Here is a 26,040-nt window from a genome sequence, read left to right as displayed (position 1 = left end):
TCGGTATAAAATGTTAAAACATCAAATTGTACACTGAAAAATGTGCAGTTTATTGTGTGTCATTTATACCTTAATAAAGCAATACTCAGTGCTATTTATATATATTTATATCTTCTTAGTACTGCAATGATTATATTTAATCCTGGTGCTCAGTAGCATCCCCAAATCTGGATGGAATTAATTATGGTGGTGTCTTTTCTTTTAGTCTGCTTGTCTGGACTAGCCACAGCCACATTCTTATAGTAGGGTTAAATAGCAGTTTAGTCACCTCTTTAAAAAGACACTGTTATAAAGGGTATCCAGTCTTCTAACCAATACTCTTACAGTGTCAATCTTTGTCATTAATAACACAAGTGTGTATTTGGGAGAGGTCTGAAATTTGACTGCAAAATAAAAAATATTTTGAAGACTTGTCTGGTATTTTTAAAGAAAGTAGCAATAAGAAAGCCCATTTAAACACCCTCAGGACCATGTTTAAAATAACAATAGTGTTTTGTTAATGACTTACCAGAGATAGCCAGTGGTTGATCATGATGGTTTACAAGAGATTTCTTACGCACGCTGTCTTAACATTTTAATTTTTTATACAGAAAACATAGTATTCTCTCAGGTAATTTCAGATGAGCTTTCAGATATTATTTTTTGATACTAAACCGAAACTTGAGAAGTGGTAGTTTCTTAAAGGCTAATTTCAACTTTTTATGCAACAACTGATAGAATATCTGCTGTGTAGCATCATTTAAGCCATCCTCACAGAAAGCCTGTTAATCAAAGAACCAAACCAAACTCAATGCTGTTGAGTTGATTCTCACTCATAGCAATTGTACAGGACAGAGTAGAGCTGCCCCATAGGGTGTCCAAGGCTGTGAGTGTTTATAGAAGCAGACTGCCATATCTTTATCCCTTGGAGTGGCTGGTGGGTTCAAACCACTCACCTTTCAGTTAGCAGCCGAGTGCTTTAACCACGGTGCCAAGAAAAGGTAATATTATGCTCACTTTCAGAGAAGAAGAAACTGAGATTTGAGAGGTAAAATATTAATTGGAGTGAATATAAAATAGTGAATAGTAAAAGTAAATTTGGACTCGGGATACTCTGATTTTAAAAATCCGTACACCACCTATGTTTCCTACTATTAAATGGAAAAAGTTCCTTTTAACAGTCAACAGGAATTTAAAAAGTGTCTGCATTTCCCTTAGATTGCTTGTTAATGGAGCAGATTCATTTAATTTTGGTCATTTTTCTTCATGTCTTTAATTTACAAATGTATTTGCCAGTCTTACATTTCAATGTTTGATGGTTAACAAGAAGAATCATATAGAATCCTTTTCTACTGTGGCTATTTTGTCTTTTAAAATGTGGCCTTAAATAAAAAATATAAACACTGCAAAACAATCTTTTATTTTTACAAAATGGAGGGTTGTTGTGTTGATGTAGTAAAAAATGCTTATATACTTTGTTCATTAGTTAAAGACATGTTGTTGTTAGGTGCTTTCGAGGACTCATAGCAACCCTATGCACAACAGAATGAAACACTGCCCCGTCCTGCTCCATCCTTTCAATCGTTGTTACGCTTAAGTCCATTGCTGCAGCCACTGCATCAGTTCATCTCGTTGAGGGTCTTCCTCTTTTCTGCTGACCCTGTACTTCACCAAGCATGATGTCCTTCTTCACGGACTGATCCCTCCTGACAACATGTCCAAAGTATATAAAATGGAGTCTCACCATCCTAGCTTCTAAGGAGCATTGTGGTTGTACTTCTTCCAAGATGAATTTGTTTGTTCTTTTGGCAGTCCGTGGTATATTTCGTTTTCTTCACCAACACCACAATTCAAAGGCGTCAATTTTTCTTCAGCTTCCTTATACATCCTCCAGCTTTCACATGCATATGATGTGATTGAAAATACCATGGCTTGGGTCAGGCGCACCTTAGTCTTCAAGGTGACACCTTTGCTTTCCAACATTTTAAAGAGGTCCTTTGCAACAGATTTGCCCAGGGCAATGTGTCTTTCGATTTTTTGACTACTTCTTCCATGATTGTTGATTGTGGATCCAAGTAAAATGAAATCCTTGACAACGACAATCTTTTCTCCGTTTATCATGATGTTGCTCATTGGCCCAGGTGTGAGTATTTTTGTTTTCTTTATGTTGAGGTGCAATCCATACTGAAGGCTGTGGTCTTTGATCTTCATCAGTAAGTGCTTCAAGTCCTCTTCACTTTCAGCAAGCAAGGTTGTGTCATCTGCATAACGCAGGTTCTTAATGAGTCTTCCTCCAATCCTGATGCCCTGTTCTTCTTCATATAGCCCAGCTTCTCGTATTAATTGCTCAGCACACAGATTGAATAAGTATGGTGAAAGGAAACAACCATGATGCACACCTTTCCTGACTTTAAACCACTCTGTATCCCCTTGTTCTTCCGTATAATCGCCTCTTGATCTGTGTACAGGTTTCTCATGAGCACAATTAAGTGTTCTGGAATTCCCGTTCTTCTCAGTGTTATCCATAATTTGTTGTGATCCACACAGTTGAATGCCTTTGCCTAGTCAATAAAACACAGGAAAACATCCTTCTGGTAGTCTGTGCTTCCAGCCAGGATCCATCTGACATCAGCAATGTTATCCCTGGTTCCACATCCCTTTCTGAATCCGGCCTGAATATCTGTCATTTCCCTGTCGATACACTGCTTCAGCCACTTTTGAATGATCTTAAGCAAAATTTTCCTTACATGTGATATTAATGGTATTCTGCATTTGGTTGGATCACCTTTCTTGGGAATAGGCATAAATATGGATCTCTTGCAGTCAGTTGGCCATGAAGCTGTCTACCATATTTCTTGGCATACACAAGTGAGCACTTCCAGCGCTGCATCCATTTGTTCAAATGCCTCAATTGATATGCCATCAATTCCTGGAGCCTTTTTTTCACCAGTGCCTTCAGTGCAGCTTGGACTTCTTCCTTCAGTACCATTGGTTCCTGATCATATGCTACCCCTTCAAATGGTTGAACGTGGACTAATTCGTTTTGGTATAATGACTCTGTGTATTCCTTCCATCTTCTTTTGATGCTTCCTGCATCGTTTAACATTTTCCCCATAGAATCCTTCACTATTGCAACTCAAGGCTTGAATTTTTTCTTTAGTTCTTTCAGCTTGAGAAATGCCGAGCATGTTCTTCCCTTTTGGTTTTGTATCTCCAGCTCTTTGCACATGTCATTATAATACTTTACTTTGTCTTCTCGAGAGGCCCTTTGAAATCTTCTGTTCAGTTCTTTTGCTTCATCGTTTCTGCCTTTTGCTTTAGCTGCTCGACGTTCGAGGGCACGTTTCAGCGTTTCCTCTGACATCCATCTTGGTCTTTTCTTTCTTTCCTGTCTTTTCAATAACCTCTTGCTTTCTTCATGGATGATGTCCTTGATGTCATTCCACAACTTGTCTGGTCTTTGGTCATTACTGTTTAACGCATCAAATCTATTCTTGAAATGGTCTCTAAATTCAGGTGAGATATACTCAAGGTTATATTTTGGCTTTTGTGGACTTGCTCTGATTTTCTTCAGTTTCAGCTTGAACTTGCACATGAGCAATTGATGGTCTGTTCCACAGCCGGTCCCTGGTCTTGTTCTGACTGATGATATTGAGCTTTTCCATCGTGTCTTTGCACAGATGTAGTCGGTTTAATTCCTGTGTTGTCCAGCAAATGTGTATACTCACCATTTTTGTTGGTGAAAAAAGGTATTTGCAGTGAAGAAGTCGTTGGTCTTGCAAAATTATATGAATCGATCTCCAGCATTGTTTCTATCACCAAGACCATATTTTCCAACTGCCAATTCTCCTTCTTTGTTTCCGACTTTCTCATTCTAATCACCAGTAATTATCAATGCTTCCTGATTGCTTGTTCAATCAATTTCAGACTGCAGAAGCTCATAAAAACCTTCATCTTTGGCATTAGTGGTTGGTGTGTAAATTTGAGTAATAGTCGTATTAACTGGTCTTCCTTGTAGGCATATGGATATTATCCTATCAATGACTGCGTTGTACTTCAGGATAGATCTTGAAATGTTCTTTTTGATGATGAATGCAACAGCATTCCTCTTTAAGTTGTCATTCCTGGCATAGTAGATTATATAATTATCCCATTCAGAAGGCCACATGGACCCCCACGTATCTGTCAGTTTGTTGTACTGTGGGGGCTTGCATGTTCCTGTGATGCTGGAAGCTATGGCACCAGTATTCAGATACCAGTGGGGTCATCCATGGAGGACAGGTTTCAGCTGAGCTTCCAGACTAAGACAGACTAGGAAGAAGGACCCAGCAGGCTAATTTTGAAAAGAATTAGCCAGTGAAAACCTTATGAATAGCAGCGGAACATTGTCTGACATAGTGCTGGAAGATTAGCCCCCCCGGGTTGGAAGGCACTGAAATGATGACTGGGGAAGAGCTGCCTCCTCAAAGTAGAGTTGTGGATGGAGTAAAGTTTTCAGGACCTTCCTTTGCTGATGTGGCACAAATCAAAATGAGAAGAAACAGCTGCAAACATCCATTAGTAATCAGAACCTGGAATGCACAAAGTATGAATCTGGGAAAATTGGAAATCATCAAAAATGAAACGGAAGGCATAAATATCGATATCCTAGGCATTAGTGAGCTGAAATGGACTGGTATTCGCCATTGGACAATTGTATAAAGACACACATAGTTAAAATAATATGTTGTTATTATGTAATATTAGCTTGGAAATACTGTCTTTGTGCACTCACATTTCATGAAATAATTTTATTTAAATTCTCAAAGCCACCCTATAGGACAGAGTAGAACTGTCCCATTGAGTTTCCAAGCAGTGGCTGGTGGGTTTGAATTGCCGACCTCTTGGTTGACAGCCAAACAGTTATTCACTGGTGCCACCAGGATTCCACATTTTTATATATGAGGGATTTTATCACTAAAGTTATGTTTACTAGTGTTTATCCTTTTCACACTCTAAGTTATTTTGAGATTCAGCACCATTTTGAATCTATATATTATGGTTCTACTCTTTAACACATGGGGTTACCATAAGTCGGAATCTACTTGATGGCAATGGATTTGTTTTTTTTCAACAAGTCCTTTGAACACTTAACAATTGTGAGATCAGGCTTCTAGGAATAATCATGAAGTTGCCATTATTAACCCATTCTGACAGTCATTAGCAAGTGAAAATCAGATACTCTGGTAGGAGTGAAAGAAAAGGGGTTTTATTGAAGAATAAAAACAGCTATACCTGGGTAACACAGTATGGAGTCACAACGTGTTCCAATATTCTGAGGGAGAAGTGAGCTTTTTATATAGAAATTGAGGAAGGGGGTATGTGACCACAATTACGGGTACTTGTGATTACATATGGTTTCAAGACAATAGCAAGTTAAAATTTTACAGGTTAGCTAATCTTTTTTTTTTTTTTTAATGTAGAGTTCCTTTAGCCAACCTAGCAAGCAGTTTTTTGAAATATCTATGTATACATTCTTCTCAGGATGTGCTGCACAAGCATTCTCCTTGGGATCATCTTGATAAATGTTTCCTGACAAACGTTTCTTCTCAAACCATATCTTACCCCCTCCATTGTTTGCTGAGCATGGTTCAAGTTGGAAGTTATGTGTCATAAGGCTCTATGTCATAAGCTCTATTCTTAGGAAGGTGGAAAGGAAAACTTAGGACAAGCTAAAGTTTAATTCAGGAAAGGAGCTGTGATTCAGACATAGGTTAGTCATTTCCAGTCATGCCAAGCACCTCAGTTTTAGAGTGCCCCCACACATTCCTTCTTTTGATCATGAATCTCTGTAGAGATTCTTTATCACCATTATAAGAGTGCTGTCTTCCACCTAGACTTCCTGGTGGAACTTTGGATGGCTGTTCCTCAAGCTTTTAAGACCACAAACATTATTCATTCCATTCTAACTAGGAGAATGGCCATCAATGGCATCCAGGCATCATCCAGTTAAGTGGGCTCTTCACTGTGCAATGGCTTAGACACTGTGGTCCTGTGATCCTCTAGTTGGAAGTGAGGCCACATTTGGAGGAACAACTTAGCATAAAGAAAAGGCTAACTCAAGGTGTGAGATCAGTCTTCTGTGAAACTCTGGTTCTTTTCTAAATACACGATTCTTTGCATAGCAAGAGGGGTTGTTGCAGCAGAGTTGCAAATACTAGATAAGCATTTCGTAGTACATTTGATTGTGCGTATCATGGTTATGGTAAGTAAGATGACTATTCTGGCCTGTAGCATGGAGTACAGCCAGAAATCAGTGCTTGCAGGTAACCAGCTAAAAATGTCAAAAAGAGGAGAACCAGACTTGGGACATACCAAATGTAACCAAACAGTCTTTTGGCAGACTTTCCTAATGTCCTCTTCTCCTTCTGTGGTATTTATCCAAGTATAACAGGAGGTGTTAGCAATAGCATAAGCGCCCCCTTCTTGGGGTAAGAGGAAATCAAGGGCTATTCTGTTATCTAATACTACTTGAGGAAGTGATTCTAAAGATTTTTGTTGAGCTGACATTCCATCAGCAATATCATTGGTAATCTGAACCATAGTGGGAGATAGATTACAAAGGGATTTTTCATGTTGAGGTATACTGTGCCAAGGTAAGAAGGCTCAGAGGAACACCCATCCTATACCTTGTCTATGAGCCGCTGGATTTCCAGGATCTTCCCATCTTTTGTAATGCGTTATAGGCTTGATGAGGGTCTCTAAGTTATTCTGCTAGTAAGTGCTTTCAGTATATGAGTGTATGTCTAGGGGAGCTCTTAATAGACATAAGGTACATTGACTCATTAATCTCCAACCATCCAAGCAGGGTAGTGCCCAGGCATAAGATTCATTGCTTGGATTTTGTTCTTTCTCTTTGGAATAGTTTGATCCTCCACATAAAAGTACATAACCATAAGGGGCACAAATCACACCGGTTTCTGATAATGTTATCTGGGAAGGGGATGGTTTGACTGACCTTCTCAAGCCAATTTGCTATCAAAGAATTATTACAAATTGACAGTCATTCCAACTTTAACCAGTTCTAAAGTCCAATATAAATGGTCTTTTGTCCTCTTAGGCAGGCTGTTAAATTTGCTACGTAGGCATTTTTCCAGAATCTAGGAGGTTTATCATGTGAGACCAGAAACTTAGTTCAGCATTCAGAAGGGTCCCAAGCAACTTCAGAACAATTCTTGCTTACAATTTGAGTTAAATTAAGTCATGGTGCCCAAGCTTGCATCTGCATTCCAGGAGACGCCATAACCTAACACCTATGGCCCGTTTAAAGGTGAGGGTGAAGTTAGCAGTAGCATTGGGTAAAGACTACAATTGAATATGGGAGTTGCTATAATAAATCTGAATTTTCATACATAGATCATGAAGAGGGGTCACAGATTCAATTTTCAGTAAATTTCTAGTACTGGCTACTGATGGAGTGAGCTGGATGAATGCATTTTTAACTGAAACGTCAGAAGAAACTCTAAAAAGAAGAGAAACAAAAGTCGAAGAGATTTTCATATTAGCCAAAATTATAGAATAAACCTAATAACATAAAAATAACCGTAATAACAAAACAAAATCCAATTATTTCTACCAGTTGCATGAAACCTTTTTCTCTGATCTTGGGATGAGCTGTCTACCTCAGATGTCATCTGCTTCTGGCCACTGGGACATTTTAAGGTGGTTTTTAGTTCTCCAAAGGGTTGCCAAGATCTCGGGTGTTTTAGCCTTCTTCAACTGAGATAAATGAAACCAAGTTTTAACTCTCCGTAGTTTGGCAGCACATAGATTAGTAAGGTGGACCAAAGATAGCCCTTACCAATGAGGTTTTAATAAGTCTTTTCTCCTGGGACAACATTAGGTAGATTTTGGCATTCTCATCTTCAGCCATCAAAGCCTTCTTTGACTTGTGAAAAATATTCATTAGAGTATTGGATTAGAGATTAATAATATTTCAGTAATTCAGGTTCAGTGATGTTAGAATCAATACAAGCAACATAAAGGAGGAACATGGGTTTTCCAGTAATTATTCTAGAAAATAGAACATTGAACATCAGTAATATTCTCGTGTAAACCTTACAGTAATTAGTTTACTCAGGCGTAGGTAGCATTTTGGTTTCACGTAATTCTGGATCAGCAACAATCTGAAAGCCCCGTCAGCTTCTACATAAGAGTTCTAGAAATCTTGATTTAGTCCATTTTTGTTGAAATATATTGGTCAAACATCTTTCAGTGAATCAGCAAAGTAAAATTTATCTGCAGATGACAACTTAAAAATGTTCGTGATTAACTTATATCAATAATAATTCTTAAAAGTGAAAGACATATGAGAATTAATTTGAAAAGTAACGCAAAGCCAAATAAAGTCAATTCAAAAAAAACCTCAGACAAAAATATCTCTAACCGTAATGATTAACATTATTTTCAAAGAACTTCAAATATAATACACAATGATCTTGAGACATAATACCATATAGTCAGAATATATCAAGATTATCAAGTTTCTAAACATCTGATGTTTGGAAGTAGTACACCCGGAATGCTCCTTAGAAGCAAGGATGGCGAGACTACATCGCACATACTCTGGACATGTTATCAGGAGAAATCAGTCCCTGGAGAAGGACATCATGCGTGGTAAATTAGAGGGTCAGCAAAAAAAAGAGAAGGACCCTCAACAAAATGGATTGACACAGTGGCTGCAACAATAGGCTCAAGCATAACGACAATTGTGAGGATGGCGCAGGACTGGGCAGTGTTTCATTCTGTTGTACATAGGGTCACTATGAGTCATAACTGATTCAATGGCACCTAACAACAACAAACGTCTGAATAGTAATAAAAACTCCATGGGTAAATGATGTGAATTCCCCTAATTAAACCATTAGTTTTGATGATGCTAGATTCAGTAAAAAAAATAATAAAGTTACGACCATATTAGCAATTAAAAAAATAAATTATGATATAGTGTTATGCACTTGTTGTCTAATATCAGGCAAATATCACTGACACATAAATTTTAACCCAAAGAAAATTGGCACCTCTAGGTTGACAACACATTTCATAATACTCACAACGTATCAAATAAACCTTTTTCTTTTTTGGCACTTTTTCTTTTATAAAATGGAACAAATCTTTTGTGGCTTTCCATAAAGTTTCAGAGTTGTCAAGAGATTATTATAGGTTACTAAGAAACAACACTTGAGTTATTTAACCAAATATGTTAAAGGTAAAAATGTTAGTTTTTTTCAAAGCCGTGTGGCTTTGTTTTTGAGTGAGGATTTTATTCTAATGAAGGCTGAACCCTTGCCTTCGAGCAGATTACAACAAGGATAAATTAACTCTTCAACCTTGTACATAAAGAAATTTTGTTATTTTAACAGTGAGAAACCCAATTCTTTGTTTTATATACTATTTGACACTAAAGCTCTTTAAAATCTCATAAATTAATCCACAGAAATTTAGCCAGACAAATAAAAACTTTGACCATATCAAACAAACTTCCTTTTTAATAAGCCTTTTAAAGTTTGTCTTTGTTGCAAATCTCTTATAATCCATTAAGTGGCAACAATAAATATACTTATCAGCAGACACAAATATATATCCTTTCTCTGTGGCATAAAAACCAAAAGTATATAAACATAACTGTAACAAATATCTATTAACTCAATATCACTAAGTTACCTAAAGATCTTGGAAATTATATTACAGCTGTATAGTGGGTTTTTGGGTATACCACAAAACCTAATAAATGTTGAAATAAAGTTTGTTTAAGTAGTCTGTATTTTCATTCAGACCTTTACCATTTTGTTTCAGGCATGTCTTGTTGTGATTTCTATCTTTGGCGTCTTAGAATTCCTCAGAATTGACTCCCTGGCACTGGGTTTTTTTTTTTTTTAGAGAGAGAACTTGTTTACAGCTCTTTTATGATGGGGATCCACCCAATTTCTGATAACTATAATAAGGCAGTGTTTTCCTTACTCTCTTTTGTCTTAAAAGGTCTTCACCTAGTTGGGAAGAGTCTTTCAAAAGCTTCCATGGAACTACATGAGCTCAGAGGCTGGGGGCTGGGGAGGCCTGATCCTGCCCCACCCTCCCAGTATTTTGGCTCATGCTGAGAGGGAAGAATTGGTTATTCCAATTCACTTACATATGCTTAACTTGGCTTAGGTATTTTGAAAGACAAAAGAGAACCAAATTCTTTCCCTTTTACCTGTTGGTAAACAGTTTTGCCTTCTCTTTCCTAATCTTTTTATCTACCTGGGAAACACCAAAGCTCTTTTGCAGTTTTGTAAATGAACCCATCATTTCTTGCCTAGGCATTTTTCCCCTTAGATGTGTCCTTATTCACATTCTGGAACAAGTAGTTTTACTGTAAGGCAAAATTACCCCTTTTCCTTAAATAAAACACATTTCGTATAATATTTAGCTTAAGTTACTTAGATAGGTTTTGTTTACGATTGACATACTAACGGACATAAAAGTCTTTTTCAGAATGAATTCATTTCCATTAATTCCTGGAAATATTTAGACTATTAAATTAAGCAATTGTTTATATTAAACCAAGCAAAATAAGTTCTCTGAAGCATTGTTATAATCTAACAATACCACCCAGAGGCAAGAAATTATTACATTTTCTTAACCATGTCTTTTCCATGCTTTATGGAATCCTTTCGATTACAGTAGTAATTTAGAGTAATTTGTCTTTTTTAAGGCCTTGTTTTACCAATCAAAATAAACAATGCATCCTTTTTCTGGAGCCCTGGTAGTGTAGTGGCTAAGAGCTCGGCTGCTAACCAAAAGGCCAGCCGTTCAAATCCACAAGCTGCTCCTTGGAAACCCTTTGGGGCAGTTGTAATCTGATCTATAGGGTCACTTTGAGTTGGAACTGACTCGATGTCACCTAAAAACAAGACCATCCTTTTTCTGTACATTTTTCAAATAGAGTGATTTGTATCAAAGTTTCTTAGAGTAGCTTCTAAAAGCCTAGGCACAAGAAGTGATTCTTCTTGGAAAAAAAAATAACTGAGATTTTAGACAACCCCATGCAAAACACCAGTCATTGTCTTCAACCTGATACAAGTCAGAACTCAGACACAATGCTCTCGACAAAACAGAAAACCACATAAACTCACTAGTCTGTGAGGTCACCCCTAAAACCAGGCTTATACAATACCACACACCATAAACAACCCAGTTTCTTAAAGTATATACAGCAATTCTTTGATAAAATTGACCCAATTCAACAGAAAAACAACGTCTAAATAAAACTTACTAATTTGCCAGAGTCTTAGATGGAGGGATATCAGATCCTCTGACAAAACCTGAGCATCAAACAAAAGTTTCCTAGTGGAAAGAAGAGACAACACGAATGGGAACTCATTTTCCTAAAATGGAAGGTAAAAGAGCAGATAGAAACTCACCTTCCCATGCTCTGGCCCATTTCATTATCCTTTCACAGGTGTCATTCCGTTGGTGGTGAGTGCCCTAAGGGAGTTCAAGATGCTCGACCCATGCCCACATATTTTTGCTGCTTAAGACTGGGATTCCTTCATTACAACCATATGAAACCTGGTTTCCTTCTTTCTGAACCTAATTCCTTCTGCCGGCTAGAGACCTAGTCTCATTGAGAATGTTTAATTCGGGAGCTCCTATTTTCCACCGTACTGTGCAGAAAAACTAATTTGTAAAGGTAAAAAGAACCTAAAGTCTCAAAGTGGCCACTGATTCTCCAAATTCTCTCTGGTGTGGTTACGTCAGCCAAACAAAAAAACATGTTAACAGATGAAAGTGTTCGTTAAGTAGTGGAAAAAGTACCACTCGATTTGTCATTTCCCATTTTTCCAGTAGACAGGCAAAATTTCATGAATTTTACATACTTGCAAGAACAAAACAAATCCTCCAGTAAAACTTGAATAGCTACCAATTCAGTGAGAGTGGAGCTTCAAATAGAGAGGTTATTTACCTTAAGACGACTCCTGAGAACTTGTGGAAACAAAGCCTAAACAGCTCAATTGGTACTGGAGTCTGAATGCTTGCTGCCTCAGGGGTTGCAAAAAGCAATGCAAATTTGAGTCCCGTTTCTGATACCATAAATGTCAACAAGTAAAAATCTCATACTGTTAGGAATGAAGGAAAAGGAGTTTTATTGAGGAATAAAAACATGTAACTGGGTAACACAGAATGGAGTCACAAAGTATTCCAACATTCTGAGGGAGAGGTGAACTTTTTATATAGGAAAGTGAGGAAGGGAGTATGTGACCACAATCATGGGAGCTTGAAATTGATTATATAGTTGCAAGACAATAGCAAGTTAAAGTTTTACATGATTAGATAATCTATTTTTTTGTATTCTGCATCTGGTAATTCCAGAAATGCACCTTCATCCAGAAGATCCCTTGACTCTTTGTTTTGAGAGCTTGTTGAAGCAATCATAGTTTGCTTTTTCAAGTGATTCGATATTGACTGTTGTCTCCAAGCCATCTATAAGTTATTTAATTAGTTTATTTTATGTTTGCTTACTGTATCCTGGCTTCTTGCTTTGTTTTGTTTTGATATGCCCAAATAGGTTGTTTGAGTGAGCTAGCTTGATTATTTTTGCCTTTGAAGCTCTAACGTTCTGTCACCAGATGGCTAGAGCTGTTATCAGCCCAGGAGTCCATTCATTTTTCTTGTATGGATTCAGCTCTGGTGTCCAGGTAGCTGGTCATCAAGTGTGTGGTGCAGGGTCTGTCCCACAGTCTTAGTGGGGCAGGGGTGATTAGTGTAGGTACTGGTATCTGGTTGCAGCAGGGGGTCATGCTCTGAATAAGGAAGGGGGATGACAGCCATCCCCCGAGTGTCTGTCAGGAAAGCGTGTCCCTGTTCCCTAGAGTGCACAGGTGGGTGGGATCTGCAGATGGACCATGGGCAGCCAGTGCTTTTGGTTGTAAGGACTGGGAGGTACCAGTTATCCTTGGACCCCAGTCGTGGGTGGCTGAGTGACCTGAGTGGAGCCACCAGTCCTTAGGCCCCTCATGTGGGTAGGTGAGGACCCTGTTTAATAGGCAAAGCAATGTCGAATATCAAACACCCACCTCTCCACCGCACAGCTGAAACAGTTGCCGTCTGCCAACAAGGGCCTATTTTCCTGAAGTAGGCCCACACAGGTCCATGCAGAGGGGAAAGGTATTCAAAGTCCATGGACCGTTTATGCCTGGACAGGGGCCGCTTCTGTCCTGAGCTCCCCAGGTTAGTGGAGCTGGCAAATTATCTTTTCCCCCAATTGGGAATTTATCCCTTCTCCAAGGCCAGGAGAATGGCTCAGGATGCTAAGCAGAGCTTATCTCAGGCCCAGGGAAACTAACAGCCACCGAAGCCGGCTTGGGGGTGGGGGGCGTGGTAAGATATGTGCAAGTACTTAGCTTTTGCAGAAAGCGCCTTTCTTCTCTGGTTCCAGAGGTGTGAGTAGGCTGTGTGGCCAGCTGTTTCTTCCTGAGGAAGCTGTGGCTAAAAGCTACCACCAACCCGCCACAGCTGCTCCCAGGGATGGTGCCTAAGGGCTCCTGGCAATTCAGGTCCGGCAACTCCTCTGTGCTTCTGAACCGTCTCTCCCTCCCCCTGCTGCTCAGTCCATTTTCTAATTTGCCTTGGATGTTCAGGGCTCCTAGCTTGTCATAAATATAATTGTTTCACTTGTTTTTTCTGGTCTTTGTTGTAAGAGGGATCACCAGAAGCATCTGGCTACTCTGCCATCTTAGCCCTGCCTTGATAATCTATTTTTTTAATATAGAATTCCTGTAGCCAACCTAGCAAGTGATTATCTGAAATATCTACATATGCGTTGTTCCTGGGACATGCTGCCCAAGCATTCCCCTGAGATCATCTTGATAAACATTTCCTGACAAACATGTCTTCACAAACCACATTTGTACCCCCTCAATTGTTTGCTGAGGGTGGTTAAAGTTGGAGGTTATATGTCATAAGGCTCTAAATCATGGGCTGTATTTATAGGAAGGCAGAAAGGAAGACTTAGGACAAGACAAAGTTTAATTCAGAAAAGGAGCTTTGATTCACACCTAGGTCAGTCATTTTTAATTATATCAAGCACCTCAGTTTTTGATGAACTGAAAAAAAAAAATTTTTTTTTTTTTTTTATAAGCCCCTAAAGCATTGACAGGGTTGTTTCAGGCTAATTTGTCTTTCTCTAACAGTTCATTGTATTTCAGAATAATTGAGAGAATACCCTATAATTGAGAACTTTTGTGAATATTCAAATGTAAGGCAGATTCCTCTTTTCTTATTTCTTAATTTTTGGTAAAACCTGATCCTATATTTTGGTATCTTCAGCATGAGTCTTCTAAAAATATTTTTGATTCTGTCTCAAATCCATTTTCTATTTTTTTAGGTTCATAAGATGGTAATGTGATTGCCATGTGTATTAGGACCACTCATTTTAATCTCAGGGATATTTTTCTTTTTTCACTTAACTGTAGGTATCCCTAACAATTTTTTTAGTGATAAACTCAGGAAATAGCTAGACCCTGTTCCTGCCCTCACAGTAGTTACAGTGTAAAGCTAGGCTTACAGGTTTGTTTATCCTTCTCTACCTCTGTCTATATCTGTTAAAAATACTATCTGTATTCCTACTCATTACATAACCAGGCCTAGTGCTTATTTCGAGTTCGTAAACCTGTTTTGAATCTCTGGGTCTGAGATTATGGAAAGTCAGAGAATTATAATCTAACATGGCCAAAAAAGAAATTGAGTAAAACCATGAAATAAGACTTTGGAAATGGGTCACAGTCCTTTGAAGTTGGTAAAGCAATCTTCTGGCTGAAAGATTACCAATATGTACAGGTTAAATAACTACTAAATGCAATATATGTAAATCTACATTTTTAGGAAAGTAAGCCTCTTCAACTACAAACTTGCAGTCCTAATCTTTTGCTTTTCCCAGTGTCTTACAAATTAAATTCCCCAGTTAAAATAGTATCAACACTTTACAATTACACAAGCACTCAGTTTCACATACATTATCCCATTGCATATTCACAACAACTGTGAGAGAGTGATAGAACAGATTGTATTACCCTGTTTTTTAACTTAACAACAGATTATATTACACCATTTTCTAAGAAAGAAAATTGAGGAACAGAAATTCTAAGCGATTTTTCCTATTGTCATTTGAGCTATTGAATGATTTAGCCAGACTGGAACCTTAGTTTTCTGACTCTATTCCTTATGTAACTTTGCATTCTGGGTTCCAATGAAAATGTTACTTTAGCTCTTACTTCTTGAAATCACTCTCTGAATAACTGTTGTCACTTCCAAAGCGTTCCCAGCCCTACAGAGACTGTCTGATGCAGATATGACCCCATCTGTATTCATTTGTGGAAAATCTGGTGGTGTGGTGGTTAAGAGATATGGCTGCTAACCAAAAGGTCAGCAATTCAAATCCACCAGGCACTCCTTGGAAACCCTATGGGGCAGTTCTGCTCTGTCCTGTAGGGTTGCTATGGGTCTGAATCAGCTCGGCAATGGGTTTGTGTTTGTGGTTTTATTCACTCATATTCCTTTTTTGTACCTGTTCTAAATGTTTCTCTTGTCTCTCCAACTGAGATGTTCTCTTAGAAAAGACACTATGATTTTATTTAATCCCTGCTGATGTCAAAATAACTGAAATTTCTGGCTCTTTAATTTCCTCAGCAATTTGTGATTAGTGGGGTCTGAAATAGAGTGACCCAGAGGCCCATTTTGGTCAGTTGTAGACTGAGGGAAAAGTGCTGACGACTGTCTACTTATCCTCAGGAATTATTAGAAAGTTTTTTGTTTTTGTTTTTTTTATAGGGAAGGTTTTGGAGTCCTGGTGGTGGTTAAGAGCTTTGGCTGCTAACCAAAAAGGTCTGCAGTTCAAATCCACCAGCTGCTCCTTGGAAGCCCTATGGGGAAGTTCTGCTCTGTCCTACAGAGTTGTTATGAGTCAAAATCAACTCGAAGGCAATGGGTTTTTATGGTGAAGGTTAGGAGCCTTCGTGGCTTGCTTGTTAAGCGCTTGGCTACTAACCGAAAAGTTGACGATTCGAACTTACCCAGTGACTCTGTGGGAGAAAGACCTGGTGATCTGCTCCTATAAAGATGACAGCCTAGAAAACCCTATGGGTCAGTTCTACTCTTACCATATGAAGTCACTATTAGTCGAAATCAACTGGATGGCACCTAACAACAACATGAGGAAGATTAATGTTGATGACTGTGGAGACAAGCCCGTTGAGGAGCCTACTTGTAGTACCATGTACTTTTAGTTTGTGCTTTCCTCTAGCTCTTCCTAAAATGTGTCCTTCCCTTTTGACTTTCTTAACTGGATTATTTTCAGAGATAGTCATTGTGGAAGTTAATCACTGTCTCTTCTGCTGGTCCTAAAAATGATCATCACTGGAATGATCACAGCTCTTCAGCCTGCTGCAGTGCAGTTTCAAAGCCAGGTTTCCCTTACCTGATCACATTTAATCCTTTCAAATAACCTGTTATATAGTCAGGTCAGGGATTATTCACTTCAATTAATAAATGGGAAACCCTGGCCTAGAAAAGAGAAATGACTCTCCCAAGATCAGGATGTTAGGCGACACTTGAATTGAGGTCTTCTTGCTCCTGGTTCAGGTCTCAATGCTCCTGATTGTCAGTAGCATTTACCACTCTTACTGTTTCTTTACCAGAGGATTTGGGGTTGGGAATGAGGAAGACATTTTTTTCAAATGAAAAATGTTATGAAGGTAATGTGGCTTGAAATTTAGCCTGTGTTTCCTGTCCAACTTAACTTTGGCTTTGTTTGTATTGAAATGAAATAAATTAAGCTAATTGTGACAAGTGAGGAGTATGATTGAATAAAAACAACAGAATTGGTACAGTTTTGTTTTTATTAATCAGATCTTCTAGCCTTTGTAAAGTACAAAGCCAAAACATCTAGATGCAAAAAAAAAACCTCTAATCTAACTAAATGAAAAATAGCAATAATCAAGCACATATGATTTTTATCTGCTGAATCTATAATAAAGCACACAACTCACTATTGAAAATACCTAGATATTTATGTGTAATTTTCATTTTTATTTCCAATATTTGTCTTCAGATAGTTAGCCTAATCATAACACATATTTGAATTCTAATTATGCCTTACCACTATTGTATCTTGGGCTGGTCCCTATGAATATACAGATAGTCAGATTTCCTCATATATCGGTTTAATTCACACCTACCTGGAAGTGGATATTTGCAGTGTGTTAGCAGATACCCTATTTCTAACAATAAAAGAAGCTTCACTTTGTATTATCATTGCATTAAATTACTGTATGTGTCATTTAATGAACACCAAAGAAAAACACCCTCTTTTGGCATTTTAATATTATTATAATTCTTTTATGTAGAGAAGAGTGACATGAAATGCAAATAACATGTAGAAAGGCCAGTTGTCAAAATAATGGGAGAATAAAATGCCAGGCACGCAATGTACCACATACAGCAAGTACTGTAATACTGGTCTAATAGGTTGCCATAAGTTGGAATTGACTCAATGGCAACTAACAACAGAGTTATTGTTAATTAAATATTGGCATATAATCTGTTTCTGTTAGACAAAGTTGTTATTTTTTTTAATTATACTTTTATATTGTGTTTTCTTTATTGTTGTTGTTATGTGCCATCAAGTCAGTTCTGACTCATAGCTACATACAACAGAACATGACACTGCCCAGTCCTGCACCATCCTTACAGTCATTGCTATGTTTGAGGCCCTTGTCATAGCCATTGTGTCAGTACATCTCATTGAGGGTCTTCCTGTTTTTCTCTGACCTTCTACCTTACCAATATGATGTCCTTCTCCAGGGACCGGTCCCTCCTGATAACATGTCCAAAGAGCAGGAGACAAAGTCTCACCATCCTTGCTTCCAGGTAGCACTCTGGCTGTACTTTAGACTTGTTTGTTCTTCTGGCAGTCCATGGCATATTCAGTATTCTTCGCCAACACCGTAATTCAAAAGTCTGAATTCTTCTTCGCACTTTATTATTTACTGTCCAGTCCTCACATGCATGTGAGACGATTGAAAATATCATGGCTTGGGTCAGGCGCACCTTAGTCCTCAAAATGACATCTTTGCTTTTCAACACTTTAAAGAGGTCTTTTGCAGCATAGTTGCCCATTTTATTTCCTGACTGCTGCTTCCATGGGCGTTGATTGTGGATCCAAGTAAAATGAAATCCTTGACAACTTCAGTATCTTCTGTTTGTTATGATCTTGCTTATTGGTCCAGTTGTGAGGATTTTTATTTTCTTTATGTTGAGGTGTAATCCATACTGAAGGCTGTAGTCTTTGAACTTCATCAATAAGTGCTTCGAGGCCTTTTCGCTTTTATAAGGTGTACTACTTCTGAAGCATGTAAAATATTTAAATGTACCTTTCAGGAATTAGATTCCTTCTCTTGAGAAGAAATCAGTTGATGTTCATAAAACAGAGTCTTTATTACATTTGCCTAAATTTAATTTAAAACTGAAGGTAATTACTTAAATATCTGACCTACTGTAAACTTTGATAGAAATAAATGTTTATTGCCTTCATTGTTTTGACAAAAGTTAGGCAGATTCTTTGGGTAGTGTTTTGGATCATAATGGTAATGAGAACAATAAGCTAAATGTCTCTGTGCCAGGTACTTTATTAGGTACATTACATATATATTTATAAACTGGAGTAATTATCTGAAATTGTGGATTAGTACTGATTAAAGTACCAAACGATAATGTTACTACATGCTGAAATTTTTCAAAATGCCTTCAGCAAGCAGTCTCCTAGGTACTCTACGTAGCATTTAGATAGAATACTGCCCTGGGAGTTTATAAACTCAGGTATTATTCTACTAATCAGAAAAGTAACACACACTGAAAAAAAAAAAAAAAACTGTATATAGTTTGCTTTATTTTAGGCTCTTTACAGTTTCCTAGAACACCAGTCTATTGTCTAACGAGTATTAGCCTTGACTACCGTAACATCCCCTATAGGAGGAATTTCGAACTTTCAAAGCCTTCCTGGTAAACTTTCAAAGCCCAGGCTACTAGAGTAAACTTTCTAATCTAGCTTCAGAAATAAAAGAAAATATCTGAAAAACAAAATCCTTTTGTGAAATATGGCCTTGTTTTGTTTACAAATGATGGTTTCCTCTTTTTGCAGATGTGTCTTGCTGAATCAGGCCTCTCTTATCCCTGCCATCGACTTACAGTGGGAAGAAGGTCTTCACCTGCACAGACCCGGGAGCAGTCCGAGGAGGTAAGCCTATTTGCCAGCTTTTCGTTGAACACAAGGCCTATCCTCCACCCACCTGCCCACTTCCTATTTTTTATCTGCCACAGCAGTGAATAGATAAAAGTAAATGTAGCGTGAATAAAGCCTCAGTAAATTCTTGAAGGCAGAAACTTTCCACGCAAGGATATTGCTAATGTGCTCCTTCTTGTTCTCTTAGTTTCATGTTGCAACAGACAGAATTCAGGTGGATTGGTTGAAATGATTTTTACTTAGAGCTGTCAAGTTAACAGGGAGGTTTTCTTTGTTGTTGACTACGTAGTTGAGTGCATTTATTGGGGCTGATCCTGAAGGTTCTTTAACTGTGAACCAGGCATCCTGCTTGATATTTAATAACAAAGATGAATAATATTGAACCTATACCAAGGTGCTCAGGATCAAGTAAGAGTAATAGAGGAATAAACTAATACTGATGGCATAACATAGTAAATGCAGTTTTAACAGTGCACACAGGGTGCTATAGCAGCAGAGAGGGGTAAATAAGATTGTACGTGTATGTGTGTGTGATGTGTCTATGTCAGCCTGAACAACATTAAAAGGCAGAATCTATTCTGTTCCCTCGCTACAAATAGCACTTCTGTTTCCAACTCTGACCTTGGTTATAATGGAATGGGAAAGAGAACATGGGTATTATAATTTATTCATTTAAAAAGTAGTATTGAGCTACTACTGTGTGCTCGGAAAAGTCTTCACCATGATTTTAAAAGTTTATACAACAGAGGTGATATATAGTACAGAAAATCTTTATTAACACTAGTGCTTTTCAGAATAGAGTATGATCCAAGTATTTGAAAATTTGGCATAGTTCGGTAAAACTTCTTTCATTTACATTCTGTTCAAAATCTGGTTGCATGCTTTTATTTAAACTATGTATTTTGGACACTTGTTCTGAAAGCTGCCACTGGATCTCTTCAGCCATCCTCTGAATGTGTATTTTTATCATTTACGTATGTGAAAAAGACTTCTATCCTATGATCATCTGGTGAAAATGATAATTTGTTACTCTAGATTTTTACCATTTTTTTAGAAATCCACAGAGAAGGAAGCTTTTTCCCCTGCTACAACTACTATTGTACTGTTTTCTTGGGCCTCTAAAAATGTTAATTTCCTTTAAAGATCCCACACCATTTTTCCTGCATTTTGTCTCACTAATCCTCATGAAAGAAAAATGATGCTGAGTTTCACTGCTTGGCAGGAATTGTTAGAAATAATTCATTGAAGAATTTCCTTCTAGTGCTTGAATATATTTTTTAACAGCTGAAGTAGGTCACGCTTCAACTCTTTAATCAATAAATACACTAACATTAAAAGGTGGCCAACTAGGTGCCCCCACAAATCCTTAATTATTCTTATACTCTGAGAGGTGATTTCACACCATCTTATTTTCTTGTCTCACTGTCACCATTGTATGTATTATTTGGGCAGTACCTTCAGCAGAGAGAAGTCAGTGCCATAGAGTCAAGAGCAGTGTTTGTGAGACTGGCACACTTTTTAGGTTAGAGAAGCAGGTACAGTGGGGTTAGGATTCTTTGCCAAACTAAAAGAGCTACAGCTTTGGGAATATCTTAAAATCTGATTCTCTGGGATGAATACACTAGTTTTTTCTTCCCTGGCTAACTGTAAATACCACCTCCTCCAGGGGGCTGGTGAGAAGTAGGAAAGAAGCTGTGACTTGGTTTTTATGTTATCACAGAATTAGAAAGATGGAAAGAATTTTTAGATCATTTGGCCCAACCTACTCTTTTATCCACCCACTCTTCATCCATTCGTCCCTCATTCATTGAAACATTTATTTAATATCTCCTACAAGCCGAATGTTGTTGTTAGTTGCCATTAGGTCGGCTCTTATTTATGGCGACCTGATGTATAACAACAAAACATCACCTGGTCCTGTGTCATCGTCATGATCATTGGCATGTTTGAGTTCCGTGTTGTGGCTATTGTGTCAGTATACCATATAATGGGTTTCCCTCATTTTTATTGGCCCCCTATTTTATCAAACATGATGTCCTTTTCTACCAGTTTGTCTTTCCTGATAATATCTTCAGAGCAAGTGAGTCAAAACCTTGTCATTCTCACTCCTAAGGAACATTCTGGTTGTTTTTCTTCTAAGACTGAATTGTTCGTTTTTTCTGGCAATCCATGATATATCCAGTATTCACCAACACCACAATTCAAATGTATCAATTCTTCTGTCTTCCTTTTTCATTATCTAAGTTTTGCATGCATGTGAGGCAGTTGAAAAGACCGTGGCTTGGATCAGACACATCTTAGTCATCAAAGTGATATCTTTGCTTTTTAGAACTTTAAAAAGTTCTTTTGCTGTAGATTTGCCCAATGCAATACCTCATGTGATTTCTTGACTGCCACTTCTGTGGGCATTGATTGTTGATCCAAGTAGAATGAAATCATTGATGACTTCAATTTCTTCTACATTTTTTATTATGTTGTTTATCAGTCCAGTTGTGAAAAAAAAATTTTTTTTCACGTTCAGGTGTAATCTATACTGAAGGTTGTAGTCTTTGACCTTTATCAGGTTGTGTCATCTGCATATCACTGGTTGTTAATGAGTCTTTCTCCAGTGCTGATGCTGATAGTCCTGCTTCTCAGATTAGTTGTTGTACTTAGAGATTGAGTAAGTAAGGTGAATGGATACTACCCCGCTACAAGCCTTTTCCTATTTTGAACCACATGGTATCCCCGTGTCCTATTTGAATGACTGCCTCTTGATCCATGTACAGTTTCTGCATGAGCACAATTAAGTACTCTGAAATTCTCAATCTTTGCAAAATTGGCCATAATTTGTTATGAGCCACACAGTCAGTTGCCTTCACGTAGTCAATAAAGCACAGGTAAACATTTTTCTGGTATTCTCTATTTTTGGCCAAGGTCCATTTGACTATAGCAGTGATAGCCACGTCTGTTTCTGAATTCAGCTTGAACTTCAGGCAGTTCCCTGACAATGTACGACTGCAATTATTTTTGAATTATCTTCAGAATTTTGCTGGCATGTTATACATAAGATGCAGTCCTTATGCTGAAAGAGCTCACTCTCTTTTACAAGCATCTCCTCAAAATAATGTTTTAATCTTCAGTGACTGAGGGTTCTGTACTTCATGAGGCAAGCATTTCAGTTGTTTGGCAGCTCTGTTTCTTGGTATTTTTCCTATATTAAACTGAAATCTGTGCTCAGAGCTTCCACCCATTGGTTCTGCTTATTTCTTCTAGTTCTAACCCTTCTCCATTTCCAGATAGTTACCATACTGCTATTGACTAGTATAAGCCTTGAGTTAGAACAGAGATATTTGAGACCAGTAGCTAAATTAAGTTTGCATTTTATGGATTATAGTTATGTGTCCTTTAGCTGGGAAGTTTTGTATTTTGCATTCTCCTTCTGGCCCTGAAAACGCATTTTCTTAATGATAATTCAGCATTTTCGCTTTTTTTCCCTTCCTACTCTTAATAATTTTCCCACATCTCTGGGTACCTAGCTAGATACCTATCTCTTCTTTTCTCAGCTTCCTGGGTGGGGCATTGTGGGGACTCCACAAACCCTGGCGCCTCAAGAATTGTCCAGTCCTCAGCTGACACTGGAGAAGGAGGAGTACCCAAAAAATAACAACAACAAAAAATTTCTAATTAATGTTTAAAAAACCATTAGTTTATAACTTCAGTTAAGGAATTGCTTATTGAATGTTCACTGTGTGCTGACAGATGACTATGAACTGATAATTTCTTATTATTTGATTAATGAGAAATTGAGGCAAGCAGGGAATGCTAGGGGAGCACAGATATGGGGAGCGTAACTTTCAGGAATGATTGCACGTGACAGCCTTGTCTGCCTTGTTCACCTGTGTAATCTAACACCTAGCATAGTTCCTGGCACACACCAGCCACAGAATAAATATTTGTAATTGAATGGGAAAAAAGGAAGAAAGATTTGAAGAGTTGACATACAAATTGAAATATAAAGAAGTAGTCCCAGTGGGCCAAATGACTAACATGGAAATGGTACTCCATTCAGAGGAAGCAGAATGATCTGATATAGTGTATGGGGAGAGCTAAGTACAGTTTTCAGTTAGTGCAGAAAAAAGTAGGAGACAAAGAGTGGTAAGAGTTGAGGTGAAGGTGTATTTAAACTCGGGGGTGCCACAGAGGGCTAGTGATTTTTCTTTTTTCCTTCAAATATGCATTTTTTTTAATTAACTTTTATTGAGCTTCAAGTGAACATTTACAAATCAAGTCAGACTGTCACATATAAGTTTATATACACCTTACTCCGTACTCCCACTTGCTCTCCCTCTAATGAGTCAGCCCTTCCTCAAATATGCATTTTATAGAATGCACTCTAGCTGCTAGATTTAAGGCACCAAGACTGGAAATAGAGAAATCAGGTATGAGTCTATGGTACTAACACTAGAACTAATGAGATCCTCAACTATAACACTGTCAGTAAAAAAGAGAAAGGGGCATGAATTCAGGAAATATTTTGGTGGAAAAATCAGCAGGAGTGGTAACTAATAGGATGTGTGGGGGGTGAGAGAGAAGGAGGAAATAAGAACAATGCCTAGGTTTTGACTTGAGTGACAGAGAATATTCATTCAGTATTCATTCATTAAATTCTCACTGCATTCCTACTACACTCCAGGTAGTGGTACAGGCACGGGAAGTATGGCTGTTAACAAAGCAAAATCTTGCCTTAAGGGAGCTTGTACCTAACAAAATGAAATTGAGGGAGTATTTGCAAAAAATCAGTATTTCAGTTTGTAAAACTTGGCAAGACAAGTATGGGATGGGCAGCAGGAGCTGACAGCATGTAGCATTGCACCACAGGCAGACAAGCTAAATAGTAATCCAGTTGCCTCCTGAACATCTCCATCTGAATGCCCCAGCTCAGGTTCATTCACTATGTTCAGAACTGAATTTACCATGTTCCCCCCAAAACCTTTCTCCTCGCCAGTACTAGTGATCGTCAACCTAAGCTAAAAACTGTTTATTTCAGTCACTAAGGTATCTGTTAAGGAGCCCTGGTGGTACAGTTGTTAAACATTCAGCTGCTAACCGAAAGTTCAGCAGTTCAAGCCCATCAGGCCCCCCAAGGGAGAAAGATGTGCCTGCCAGCCTGCTTGCTTAAAGATTATAGCCTTGGAAACCCTATGGGGCAGTTTCACCCTGTCCTATAGGGTCACAATGAGTTGGAATGGACTGGATACCAATGGGTAAGGAACCTGTTATTCTTTGAAACTGTCTCAATTGACCTGATACATTGTGATATTTAAGAATCTTTCCTTTTTGACTATTCAGAAAAGGGTATTGTTATATCAACATCCAATTTGTTACCATAACTTGTTAGTTGAGAGGTTGCTTAGCTACTAGGGTTCGTGTCTGCCTTGACTCCTCCCTCCACTAACCTATCCCACAGCACTGCCCTGTAAGTGTTCCTTCCTTCACTTGCATTGTTATCCTCTCCTCTATTGGTTCATTCTCTTCATTGAAAAAACATGTACAAATCCTCTCTACACACACACACATATATATATATATATATATATAGTCAAGCTTCTTAACAGAGTGATCTACACTAGATGACTGCTTCATCTTTTATCCACTTAACTCGCTACGAGGTGCCTTCTTCTTACCATGTGAATTGAATTTAACTATTAAAATCAGTTAATAGTTTTATCAAGATACTATTCTATGTCATCTCCTTTCCTTTCATATTCACAGCCACCTTTGTGGACCAGTATTAGTTGCTTTGTACAGTTGGGATATGAAGGCACTTGCCCACGGTCAGACAGAAAAGGGAAGAATATTCAACCCCAGGTCTTTTGACTATAAATTCAGGGGTTTGTTTTGTATAATATCACAGCTGTCTTATCTTTAATCCTTACTCTACTGAACCTGTGTTCAGTACTTGTCTTCACTGAGCCACTCGCCACCATTCTAGAGATTTCTCAGACCTTGCTTTTATGATTCTCTCTCTTTCGATTCACTTTCAAATCTTTGACAGCCATCTCTCTCTTCCACTGGTTTCTCTTCCTTCATCGTATTCTGTAAACTCTTCTCACTCTTCTTCTGATTTCTTAACTGATCTAATCCACTCCTATTACCTCAGCTGCTATTTATATGCTGACTATAGGGTTGCTATGAGTCAGAATTGACTCGAAGGCTTTTTTTTTTTTTTCAAATATAAATCTTTCTGGACCTCGCTCCTGAGCTCATGAGCGATTTTGTTTTTTTCTTTTCTTTCTTTTTTTCAGCTGCCTACCAGGTATTTTTACCTGGATGTCCTAGAGGTATCTCAGATTCATTCTGTCTGGGAACTGACCTCATTATCCTCCCTCACCAGACTTCGCTTTCTGCCCCCTCAGTCGAACTAGAGATGTTGGTGTCATTTTGCCTCTTTCATTTTCTTCATCCTCAGATATAACTGGCCACCGATACCTATCAGTCCCACTAAAGTTTATTTGAAGTCTGCACCCTTCAATCCATTGTCACTGCTACTGCTATAAAATGTGAACTCTCAGCCTCTCTCACTTGGAACTTTCAAGAAGGTCTCCTTTTCTCATGTTTTCAGGTCTAATCTGCCATACCCCAAAACTGCAGACCAAACACACAGGGGTACTCACACATACCCCTCAGAATTCTTTCCATGAACACTCCTCTGCCTAAAAACCTTTAGTAATTTCCCTATTGCCATCAAAAAAAGTCCAAATACT

At 38.1% G+C, this 26,040-nt stretch overlaps 1 protein-coding gene across 3 annotated transcripts in view; it reads left to right on the top strand.

Annotated features, from left to right (window-relative positions):
• The window catches only part of FAF1 (Fas associated factor 1), a 620,612-nt gene that overhangs the window by 381,875 nt on the left and 212,697 nt on the right, over positions 1-26,040 (top strand). For all 3 annotated transcript variants that reach the window (XR_010321387.1, XR_010321388.1, XM_010591294.3), the window contains exon 9: positions 19,193-19,288. Coding sequence is in view for 1 of the 3 variants with exons in the window: in XM_010591294.3 (XP_010589596.1) it covers positions 19,193-19,288 (96 nt within the window). In the remaining 2 variants the exon portion in view is untranslated. The remainder of the gene's footprint in view (positions 1-19,192; positions 19,289-26,040) is intronic.

The sequence above is a fragment of the Loxodonta africana genome, chromosome 3 (genome assembly GCF_030014295.1).
Source record: "Loxodonta africana isolate mLoxAfr1 chromosome 3, mLoxAfr1.hap2, whole genome shotgun sequence".
Classification (NCBI taxonomy): Eukaryota; Metazoa; Chordata; class Mammalia; order Proboscidea; family Elephantidae; genus Loxodonta; species Loxodonta africana.
This window is presented reverse-complemented; position numbering and strand designations above follow the sequence as displayed.